This window comes from Lissotriton vulgaris, chromosome 2_2, assembly GCF_964263255.1.
Source record: "Lissotriton vulgaris chromosome 2_2, aLisVul1.2, whole genome shotgun sequence".
Lineage (NCBI taxonomy): Eukaryota > Metazoa > Chordata > Amphibia > Caudata > Salamandridae > Lissotriton > Lissotriton vulgaris.
In genome coordinates, this window is record NC_141688.1 from 72431634 (window position 1) to 72443238 (window position 11605).

The window sequence follows — 11605 nt, forward strand, 5'->3', positions numbered from 1 at the left end:
ATGTGTTGGGATCCATGACTGATGTGGATGTACCTGAGCTGGAGAGGGAGGGGGTGGGATGCATGGGCAGTTGAATGCGTGTGGCAAGAGAGAGGGAGCGCAGTGCGCGCGCAGAAAGTAAAACGAAAGTATATTTGTCAGTAAATAAGCATGCATCGAAGTAAAGTTGAAATTCTAAATTTATTTTATTTGTGTAATTTATATAGCGCGCAGCTACCCCAACGGGGTGTCCCGGCGCTTCTGAGTGAAAGCAGAGTGATAGTCCTGGGGGAATTAACAAAAGAGAAAAGTTTTTAGTGCCTTACGAAAGGGTAATTCTTCCTGGATCATCCTAATTGCGATCGGGAGTTTGTTCCAGAGAGTTGTGGCACAGACCTGGAAGGTTTTACCTCCAGAACGTGCTTTCCTGAATCTTGGTATGGAAAGCAGATGTTGGGAGTTGGAACGGAGGTTCCGAGAGTTACAATAAGGACGAATACTAACAGAGAGGTAGGCCGATCCCCTACCCCTAGTTGCTCGATGGGCTAAGGTCATGGCTTTGAATGCAGCTCTTTGATGGATTGGAAGCCAATGTAATGCTCTGCGATGTGGCGAAATATGGGTGCGTAGGGAAACCCCGCAGACCAGCCGAACAGCCGCATTCTGGACTGTCTGGAGCCGATGTAGGAGGCCCGCGGGCAACCCTAAATACAGGCCGTTCGCATAGTCCAGGTGAGATGTAATCAATGCCTGGACTATGGTTTTCCTGGTATCACTAGGGAGATAGGTGATGAATTTCCTAATCATCGTGATCTTGGAAAAACAAGCGGCTGAAACGGTCTGTATTTGGTTGCTAAAAGAAAGATTAGAGTCCCACTTGACCCCTAGATTTTTTACAGAGTCCTTAGGGACAGGGGGAAGGCTGAGTTCCTGTGGCCACCAGAGAGTTGAATCAAGAGGGGAGGGTTGATGGAAAAAGAGAACCTCCGTTTTCGCCGCATTCATCCGGAGGCAGTTCTGGTCCATCCATTTTGAAATGTCCCGCAGACAATCCTTCAAAGGATCAAAAGTAGTTTGCGTGGCACTCTCATAGGAGAAAAGCAGCTGAATATCATCTGCATAGGAAGTAGCTATGATGCCCGACCTTGCAATGAGTTCAGCCAGAGGAGAAAAATAAACATTGAACAATAGTGGGCTCAAAGCCGAGCCTTGAGGGACACCCCATTTCAGGGTACGGCTAACAGAGGTAAAAGGGTGAGTATAGACTGCCTGGGTGCGATTAGACAAAAAAGAGGTCAGCCACACCAGGGCCTTCCCCTGAATACCCTTCGACCGAAGACGGTCAATCAAGATGGGGTGAGAGACAGTGTCGAATGCTGCCGACAAGTCGAGCAGCACCAGCACCGCTCTTGAACCCCAATCCAGTTTCCACCGCACAGAGTCTGCCATTTCTATAAGGGCAGACTCAGTGCTATGGCACTTTCTAAAACCATGTTGGGATTTATGAAGTAGGCCGTGGGTTTCAAGAAAACCTGCCAGTTGTTGCTGCACTAGCTTTTCAAGGACCTTGGCAGGGGCTGGAAGCAGAGAAATGGGTCGATAGTTCACCGGCTCATTAGGATCTGTATTAGCTTTCTTTAAAATCAGGACCAGTAGGGCATGTTTCCAAGACTCCGGGAAAATTCCGGTTTTGAGCGAGTCATTCCAGATGTAGTTGAGGAAGGGATTAAGAAAAGAGGCCAATGATTTATATTGCTTGGCTGGCCAAGGGTCAAGTGGTGAGCCGGAGCGGCATCTAGACAGTTCCATCAGTGAGTGTTCCAGTGAGATTGCCTCAAAGTCTGAAAAGATGGAAGAAGACTCGATGCAGTCAGGTAAAGGCGTATCACTCCCAAGATCATTATTCTTGGGGAAGGTGTCATAGATCTTCGCGATCTTGTCTTCAAAGAAGTCAGAGAGGCGGGAGCAAAGGGCCTGAGAGACTGGAAGACACTGTTTAAGAGCCAAGGGATCTGTGAAAGTCTTTACTGTGTTAAAAATTTCCCTGGCCGAGCCATGCGCTCTATTAATTTTCTCCTCCAGGTAACATTTTTTATGCTTTTTATGCTAAATGCGTTGACAGCAAAGAGCCAGTGTAAAATACGATATGGAGAGGGAGGGGGTGACCTCCCTGCAACTCGAACGAAGAACATAGGGAGGAGGGGTTGTGTGCCAACATAGAATGGCGCGCGCTGGAGAGTGAGGCTGTGGGCTGCTGTTGGCGTTTGTCAGCAAACGTAGAGCGAGGCGCACACTGGAGAGGGAGGGGGTGGGATGACTGGGCAGTTGAATGCGTGTGGGAAGATAGAGCGAGAGAATGCGTGTGGCAAGAGAGAAAAACTAAAACTAAAGTATATTTGTCAGTAAATAAGCATGCATCGAAGTAAGTTTGAAATTCCCAATGCGTACACAGCAAAGAGCCAGTGAAAACGAGCAAAAAAAACAAGAGCGGCCGGGAAACTGAAAGTACGGCCGGCCACCGGCCAGCCATGAATAATTAGGGGAGGAGAAGCCCTTTGATGTGGTGGCGGCCGTGAAAAAATGCAATTAGGAGGGAGGGAGGGAGGCTGATGCGCCTGCTTGTTTGGTCACGTGATTCACGTGAACTCAAAGAAAACCGCACGAAAAAACCCGTGGTTTCACGAGTATTTTGAGCACTTGAATTCTCGCCATTTCCCATTCCTTCGGAATGGAAAAGGCGAGACCTAAAAACGAATTTGTTGATAACAAATTATTTCACTTGTGTTATGCTCTCAGCTGAGAGTGTTGTGCCCCATGCATTTAGCGTGCAAACTCCCTTCCTCAGGGCTGTATATCATCACTGTGAAAACAAACTAATGCAGCAAGTTGGACTTGCCCCATCTGTAACCAGTAGGAAGCCATGATAGCATACGTATTATGATTTGTGTTCAGATGCAAGGTTAACAGATGTAGTGTCACATGAAACCATTCAAAACATCTCCTAAAGGAAATTTTCTGAAAATATTAAATGGATAGACCCAAAGCACCTGTAACTCAGGCTGGAGCAGTGTTCCTATCGAAAAAAAACGGATATACAAGTGAGTGTCCACCCATTTGTGACACCAGAATGCAACCCTTATCACCCTTACCACCAACCAATCAATAAACAACTATAGATACCAGCAAAATTTGTTTATGTGAATGTACCTTTTGTTTGCTTGATACACAGGAGTGGTCTCTGTATTAGTAAAAATACTCCAACGATATTATAGAACAAATAATTTTTTTTTTTAAGAATCTAAATACAAGTAAAGGAAAATGATTGTGGAATCCTAATTAAGCCTGTTTAGTATTGTGATATATTCTTCCAAGCTGTGCTCACTGAGTATAAGAAACGAGTTGGTCTTAGCTTCTGTTTAAAAGCGTGGGGAGTGAAACATTGTTAAAAAAAATCCCACAGGATAGTTTTATCAGTACTGATTTGATTGGAAAACAATTCAGCTTTTGTGACTTTCATAAGTTTGAAGTGACATTTCAACACTTAATTATTTTGTCGATAGGAGTATAACCTCTTCTCCAGTTTTCGTTGCAGGTTTTTGCAGTTCTGATTTTATCTTGCTAACTCCATGGAAAACCTGGTTGATGTGATTGTACTTTTTAAAATGGAGCAAGTTGATTTAAATTTGCTTTAAGTCATGCATTAAGTTACAAACACAGTGGTCCCAGACAAGGAAAAATAGGAGAAGAAAGAATAAATATAGACTAAGAATCAGTACTATATTAATGATGTCCAGCCGGACAGGGTTTGTTTAATATTCCATATATTTGCAGCAAAATAAACTGGGGACACAATCCTGCGTCCAGCAAGGTACATATAAAACAAAGCAAAGCAAAAGCTCAGGCAGAACAATTGCTTGCGCGTTATACACTAGATAGAGCAAGCATGAATGTGCAAAGACACCGTACAAAAAAACAATGCAAATTGAATTGTGTTTACAGTGTACAGAAAGGTTGATGACGTTTCGATCCCACGAGAGCAATTGTGGGATCATCATCAGGACATTAAATTACATGCCTGAGTAAAAATTGCCATGGTCATTGATTGACATTCCGAATGCCGCAAAGAGGACCGTAGATGCGTGTCCTCATGAGTAAGTCATGCATTAGCCACTTCTGCATAGGTCTCCATGGAAACACCTCATAATCCTGCGTCCAGCAAGGTACATATAAAACAAAACAAAGCAAAGGCTCAGGCAGAACAATTGCTTGCGCGTTATACATTACATAGAACAAGCATGAATGTGCAAAGGCACTGTACACAAAAACAATAGCAAATTAAATTGTGTTTACGGTGTACAGAGAGTCCATTACTTTTCGATCCCATGAGAGCAATTGTGGGATCATCATTAGGGAATTAAATTACATGCCTGGGTAAAAATTGCCATGGTCATTTATTGAAATTCCTAATGCCGCAAAGAGGACCGTGAATGCGTGTCCTCATGAGTAAGTCATGTATTAGCAACTTCTGCATAGTTCTCCATGGAAACACCTCATAAAGGACAAGTTGTGGTCAAGGATTCACTAACATTGTCCTTCGTGATTTTGCCCCATGACCTCCTTAGCCTGTTATTGCCTTTTAATAATCCTCGATGGGGAATATCATAAAAATCAAAAAAGAAAAGGAAATGGTCAGACCAAATCACTGGCATGATAGAGGCAATTCTAAGAGATTGCACATTAGAGAGAATAAGTTCAAGCATATGGCCCGCTTTATGCATTGGTGACATAACTAATTGTTTACAACTTAGGGCAGTGAACATGTCCAATAGAGCTTGAGCTTGGAGAAAATTGCTGTCATCTACCATCATCTTTGTGCAAGATGAAATCACCATGGATAGAGAAATTTGAATAATGGAGAGAGTAGGGAGTAATCACATTGCCTAAAGAAGAAGCAAATTCTGAATAAAAATCCAGATAGCTGCATATGAGTGCATCAGAAAATTAGAATATGGGGAATTTAATGTTGAAGCTTCGTCCCTGACTACTCTCCAAATTATTTCATTGAAAGGTGGAACATGAATGAGCAGAGTGAAAAAAAATCATTATGTGTCTGTCCTGACGTGCTGTCCCGATGTATTATCGAATACCACGTCAAACCCATAAGGGCACTATAACCATTAAACAATTTGTTACTCCAAGTTTCCGTTAGAAAGTAAATTAAAGATAACCAGTGCGCGTTTTAGACAGTGACTGTACATTATCGAGACAGGTTGGAAAATTTGTATCAAGTTGTCCTCAGTTATTAACCGCCTTCTGATCTTTTGGCCAAGTGATTTATATGAAAAGTCCCCAACTACTCCAAACTCCACGTCATCATGGCAAGAGAAACACAAAGGGGCATATTATCAAGACACTGATAAAATTATCGCCGGTTTAGCGACAGAAAACAGCCGCTAAAGCGGCGATAATGGGCTTGATAATATGCCCTATAGAATTCCAATAGGAGCCCATGTTCACACCAGAACATGGACTTCTATTGGAATTCTCAATGGCATATTATCAAGCCCATTATCGCCGCTTTAGCAGCAGTTTTCGTCTGCTAATCCGACGATAAATTTTATATTGATAATATGCCCCTTTGTGTTTAACGCCGTTCTTGATAATATGCCCCAAGATCGGGCCACTCAAGGTATCTGCCTGAAGTTGTGTGCAGTACTTACCAGAGGCTTCAAATGTACGTAATATCTGAGCCAAGTATGATAGCCTAGTTTAGTGGCTTTAGTAAAATGGGCAGGTAGGCATTCCTTCTTTGTCATGTGTGTGTCCCTCCCCTGGAGCAGTTACAGTTGCAGTTACAAGTATAGGCTAAGGAGAAAAAACATGAGATTACACAATGATATAAGTTATAAGCGCGTAGCATAGCCAAAGACACTCGTCTTATGGGGAAAGGAAAGTGGTGGGTGGGGGTGGAGGTAAACAGGGGAGAGGAATGCAGATAGATCCAGGTAGACCGGAAGGGGGAAAGTACTTCAGGGGGAAGAAAGTAGTCAAAGAGATAGACAGACAAAACCGCGAAGAACCCTGAAAAACAATGTCCGATGTCCAGCTGAGAAGGTGATGGCCAAGGGGGTGAACCAGAGCCAGACTCCTCTATAGCTGTATTGGACAGCTCCACCAGGCAACGGCCTAGGGTACTCGGGATCCGTGGTAACTACAAACAGTTCTGGATTCCGCCCACTGGGGCATCGTAATAGTTCCATAGAAGGCAACAGCCCGAGGTTACTGGGAAAAGCCATCTGACTCATCCTGCAGCTCGCACCATGAGAGGAGATGTGGTAGACACAGTTCTGAAGTCTGCAGATCTACCCCATTCCCCAAAGCAGTAAGGAATGTTGGGCAATTGTACAGGAACACAGTGGTAGGGGGGCCTTGGAAACCTCAGGGACGAAAAGTGATGCTCGGAGAGTGGTAGGCCACCAAATAGAGCCTATGTGCCTGATAAAAAAAATGAATGTGTCCTTTTGTATTGGTGCACCATAATCTTCGGGTCGAGTTTGTGCTACATAAAACTGTAAAAAAGAAAAGATGGCAAGCGGAGGTGCACTGATCAAAGGTATTTAATCAGTACTTGGTCCGTGCACCACAGCAATAAATGGAAGTGACGCATGGCAGGCACTGCCCAATGAGAAGGCAGCAAAGATCAACAATTGTAGCAACGACTGGTAAGCTATGGGAGGGTTAGAAACCCATTATCAGACACATGTATCACGCAAGCGAGAGCGCATATTCTTGCAGGCGCATCCCGAAATTGCAGAGAGTGAGAAAGAGCAAAGGGGATAGAGGTATTTGGCATGTGAGTGCCATTAAAATTATAAATCTGACATAGAAACAAGAATTGTCCAGGTTGTATCGGAGACGCATTGGAAACAAAGCACTGCAAAGCGGCTTGCCCAGTGATGCGTTTGGTCTACGGAAAAATCACACAATGGATAGACAGTTGGGGAAAGAACGGGTTTGCACCTGTGGAATCTATTTAAAATTAATGCGAAAGTTAATGCGAAAAAAGTCAATGCAAATATTAGCTGTGTATGCTGTTTAAATTCTCTATTATTCTTTATATAGTTAAACACCAACAAAATCTATTTTGATTCAAACAGCAGGTGTGGGTTGTTTCTCGTGTTTCTCGTGTTGTAGAGTTATGATAGAATGCCAGTTGATAATGATTTTATGTTTTAATTTCTTCTAGAGGATTGTGTTTAACTATGAAATAAAATAACATATGTGTACTTTCTTCCAGGTCTTAGTGTCGCAAAGAATCAACGTGCAACCATCAACTCGTCATCCCTGGATGCCTCCAACTTGTTGGCCAAGCTCCCAGAATCCAACAGGTCAAGTTATGATGTGGTGTTTCTGCTGAGTGAATTCCCCAGCCATGGAAAGCTTTCTTTGCCTGATGGGCCTATCATGGAGAAGCGCCCTTACTTCTTCCAGTCAGATCTACACAGTGGTGGGCTAGAATATGTCCACAACAGTTCTGAAACACAGGAGGATAGTTTCAAATTTACACCCTGGATCTGGCCCAGCGGCCAAGTTTTCTCTGAACCTCCAAAGGAACTGGGTGCTTCCTTCATCTCAGAGTCTTTCAACATTACCATAAGAGATGTTTATGAGAATCCACCCATACTGCTGACCCAGAATCCCAGCCTGCAAGTACTGCAAAGATCCGCAGTGACACTCACCACAGACCACTTGAATGTGATGGACATTGACAGCACCCCTGACAAGATAGAGTACACCATCCTCAAGAGCCCAACAAGCGGCTTTCTGGCACACTCGGACAACAGTGCTGTGCCCATCGTTAAGTTCACCCAGGAAGATGTGAATGAAGGCAGGCTCATATTCATTGTGACTGGGAGCATTGCCGCTGACGCTTTCAGTCTCAGCATCTCCGATGGATATCACCAGCCCATCCACACTTCTCTGACAGTCGAAGTGCTGCCCGCTGTTCTGACTGTGACAAATAAGAAGCCAGTGGAGATCCGCCAGGACCAGAAACAGACAACTCTAACACAAGATCATCTGTTGGCTGTGTCAGATGGGGACCAGCAGGACATCCTGTACAGGATAACCAGGGCCCCACAGTTTGGCCAGTTGCGGGTTAACCAGAAGCTGATGCAAGAGTTTTCCCAGAAGCAGGTGGACAAGGGGGAAGTGTCCTTTGTCTTCACAGACTTGTCTTCCTCAAGGGATCAATTTCTGTTTGTTGCCACCTCAGGTGGCGCTAACACCACAGGTGTTGTTTTGATATCAGTTAAACCTTTGGTCAATGTTCATCGTGGGATCATATTGCCAAGAGGAACAACTGTTCTCGTGGACACCCGTATTCTGGATGCAAGTGAGCTGGCCAACAAGACGAACAGTGTCCCTACCTTTAAAGTGCTAAGAGCACCTAGGAGCAGCCGGTTTGTAAAAGTCGTGAAAGGTGGGAAGACTCGTCCCATGTCTGCCGATACCTTCACCCAGAGTGACCTCGAGCAGGGGTTCATCGGACTGGAAGTGCCTGATGTAGAGAGATCTGGGCAAGCCGTGCAAAACGACAGTTTCCAAGTAGAGCTGGCAGCCAACGGTGTCCCACCTGCCTCTGCCACACTGAAATTCACTACCAGAATTTTTGATCCATCCTTTCCCTATCATGCAACGCTGCTCCGATCCCCCATGGGACCACAGGCACCAGAGACAAGCAGTGCCCTCTATGTGGATTCTTATACAATGACAATGGCACCTTGGCTCCATGGCACAGAAGACAGTCTTACTGCCAACAGCTCAGGTGCAGGCATTTCTCAAACAGTCCCACACAGTCAAGCGCCTACCAACAACCCACCCATGCAAAGAGCCTCATTTCTCAGCTTCATTGAAGCCAACATGTTCACCATCATCTTGCCAGTTTGTTTGATTATCCTTCTGTCTGTTCTTGGCCTCCTCCTGCTGTACTATCTCATCAGGAAGAACAAGACAGGGAAACACCATGTCCAGGGTACGTCGTTCAAACCGAAGAACGGGTCTGTGGACCATGAGACCTTCAGGAAGACTGACCCGAACCAAGCCATTCCGTTAAGCACCATGAAGCCACTGGAGTCCAGCGGGCCAGAGTCACCGACACCCAAGCCTATGGAGACTGGGGGGCAGGCGGACCCCGAGCTCCTTCAATCCTGCAGGACATCAAACCCCGGCCTGAAAAACAGCCAGTATTGGGTCTGAGTGTCGGTGTCACATTCTGAAGACAAGACTGCACTTAATGCTGGGATTACTCGATCCTGGGGGATACTTCCAATATTTGCTTTTCTTCTTGTTGTCCACTCCCCTCCACACCAACAGGGACCGGTACCGAAGTACCCTATGTCTCTCCCGGCTGAGGGAATATGTCCTGTTGGGAACTTCATCTTCTTTTTTTGTGGGAATTGGAAAGTGGAACAGGGAGGGATCAGGGAATGGAGGAAAGTGACTCATCTTTGAAGGTGTTAACAATTTGAAGTGGGCCTGAGGATAAGCATGCTCATGTTAACAGTGTGGGATCTTGCCTACACAAACTCTCGCTAGAGTACAGAATTCTTCTGTTTATTCAATAATCTACCTGTTCAGTACTCCAACCAATTATCTTTCATATCACGTTGTCCTCGTGATGCTGTCTCTAATGAAAAGATACCCAAGAATCGGCAGAAAGTGTATGCATAAAAAGATCATAAGTTGTGAACTTCATGTGAATGGAGTGTGCAGAATAGTATCCACACTGAAATGCTTGCTTTCAAAATTGATCTGTTCTACCGATTCTTCCAAGGTGCAAAAATGAACACCAGAAATGTATGTGAAATGATGGAAAGGCCACGTTGGGAACAGTTGGAAGACAGGAGATGAAAGTTGATGTCCTTGGGTCACTGGTATGTTAAGCACAAGTGACTGTCTACCACCAACGCCTGCTTCACGTCCTGGAAATCCCCCTATAACAGGGCATCCTCCATCTATCTTGGCCAGGCCTTGAAACAAGTCACATGAAATCAGATTTGTAGATTTATGATGCACCTCGCCTTTTCTGGTTGATGCTCAAATATGTGAGGTGCTAATTATCCAACCCTTCAAGTCAACATAAGAAAGTGTCCCTGTACTGAAGTTCACAAGTCACAGTTGCTGTGTTAAAACACTGGTCAAACAATGGTCCACAACCCCCTCTTAGTTTCTGAAAAGGATAACCATCCCCTTATTGCCGCTAGGAAGAGGAAGTCTCCGACAGTAGTGGCACGTTTATTTATTTATTTCATTTTGGCACTGTACTCTGAGTAAAATTTTGTATATATGTAGGTTGGCAGCAAGAGTAGACTGTCCTTTCGTAATGGTCGAAAGAGCTATAGGACAAAGCCAGTCCCCAAAATCAGTGGAATAAGGCAGCACCCACAGTCGTCCAAGCTACCAACTCCTCAGGCCTCTCACCGGTGTGTTCTCTTGGTTGAAGCATCCTTCTCAGGCTCACGAATATATGGTTAGCTTTAAGCACAAATACCAACTCATGGGCTCTAGACTGAACTATGACAGTAATTAGGTCACATCTTACCAACACTGCAGGCCCTTTGTTTACCATACACACTGATTCCAAGCCAGGGCCACATTTATGCCATGTCACACAGTGCAGTTTTTGTACAGGAAACAAAAGCAATCTTGGGAGGTATATTCCTCTTTCATTCTGCAGCACACATAGAAAGAGGAAGAAATAGATCTGTTTTGTCCTCATTACGCCGCCCTGGGGAAGATGTATGATTTTGGTGCATTTCCAGGTGTACAAGTTCTTGTAGATATGAGACTGTGTTAACAACCATGGGGTTTGTGTGGAAACACCCACGCAACACCTATGGAACGCCTTCCCATGGCATAGTAATGCAGTACAGCCGTTTGTGCTGTGTTGCTTTCCTCCAGAGTTTTGGAGCCACTCAGTCACACAAAGTGGCTTTGCATGGCTTCAACAATCTATCTAAAGGTTTATGTCGCTCTTGCACCACATTGCAACGTGCAAGAGTGATGCAAACCAGGTCATAAATATGGCCCTCAGTTATTTGCAGTATTACAACTCCACGGGTTCACTGGTTATACCAAAAGAAGCGTTTTCCAGATCTGCAGTCACGTTTGTCCTTGCTCTTACTAGTACTAAGCTGTGTTTTCCTAGTACTCTAGGCACATGGATTCTCCTAGTAACTGATACGAAGCTAAGCTAGGTTCAAACACTCAAACCAAGATGACTGCTTCCCAATACTGGAGTTACAGAGGATTCAATAATCAGTTATATCATCTTGAGCTCTTTCTATTACTGTAGGTACAAGGGTTCCCACACACACATATACCAGGCCAAGCTTTCCAGCCCTCACGTCCAGTGCTAAATTTGTAATGGAATGCGTGCCGATGCCCAAAGATCTGTTCTAAAACCCGTGGCTGGTGCAATTAAATGTCGGTGCAATGAATACCTAGGCTGCATAGTCTTGAATACATGTGATGCCTCTTTAATCCACTACCATAGACTGGCTGCCCCTTTAGCTCACTCTTGCAGGCACCTACATTTTCCCTTCATGACGGTTTTTCCGGCTTT

At 44.7% G+C, this 11605-nt stretch overlaps 1 protein-coding gene across 1 annotated transcript in view; it reads left to right on the forward strand.

Moving 5' to 3' along the window:
- CSPG4 (chondroitin sulfate proteoglycan 4) overlaps window positions 1-9721 on the forward strand; it is a 432568-nt gene extending 422847 nt beyond the window's left edge. The window contains exon 10 of the mRNA XM_086959300.1: window positions 7277-9721. Coding sequence (XP_086815426.1) covers window positions 7277-9237 — 1961 coding nt within the window. The 3' untranslated portion in view covers window positions 9238-9721. The remainder of the gene's footprint in view (window positions 1-7276) is intronic.
- The last annotated feature ends 1884 nt before the right edge of the window (window positions 9722-11605 follow it).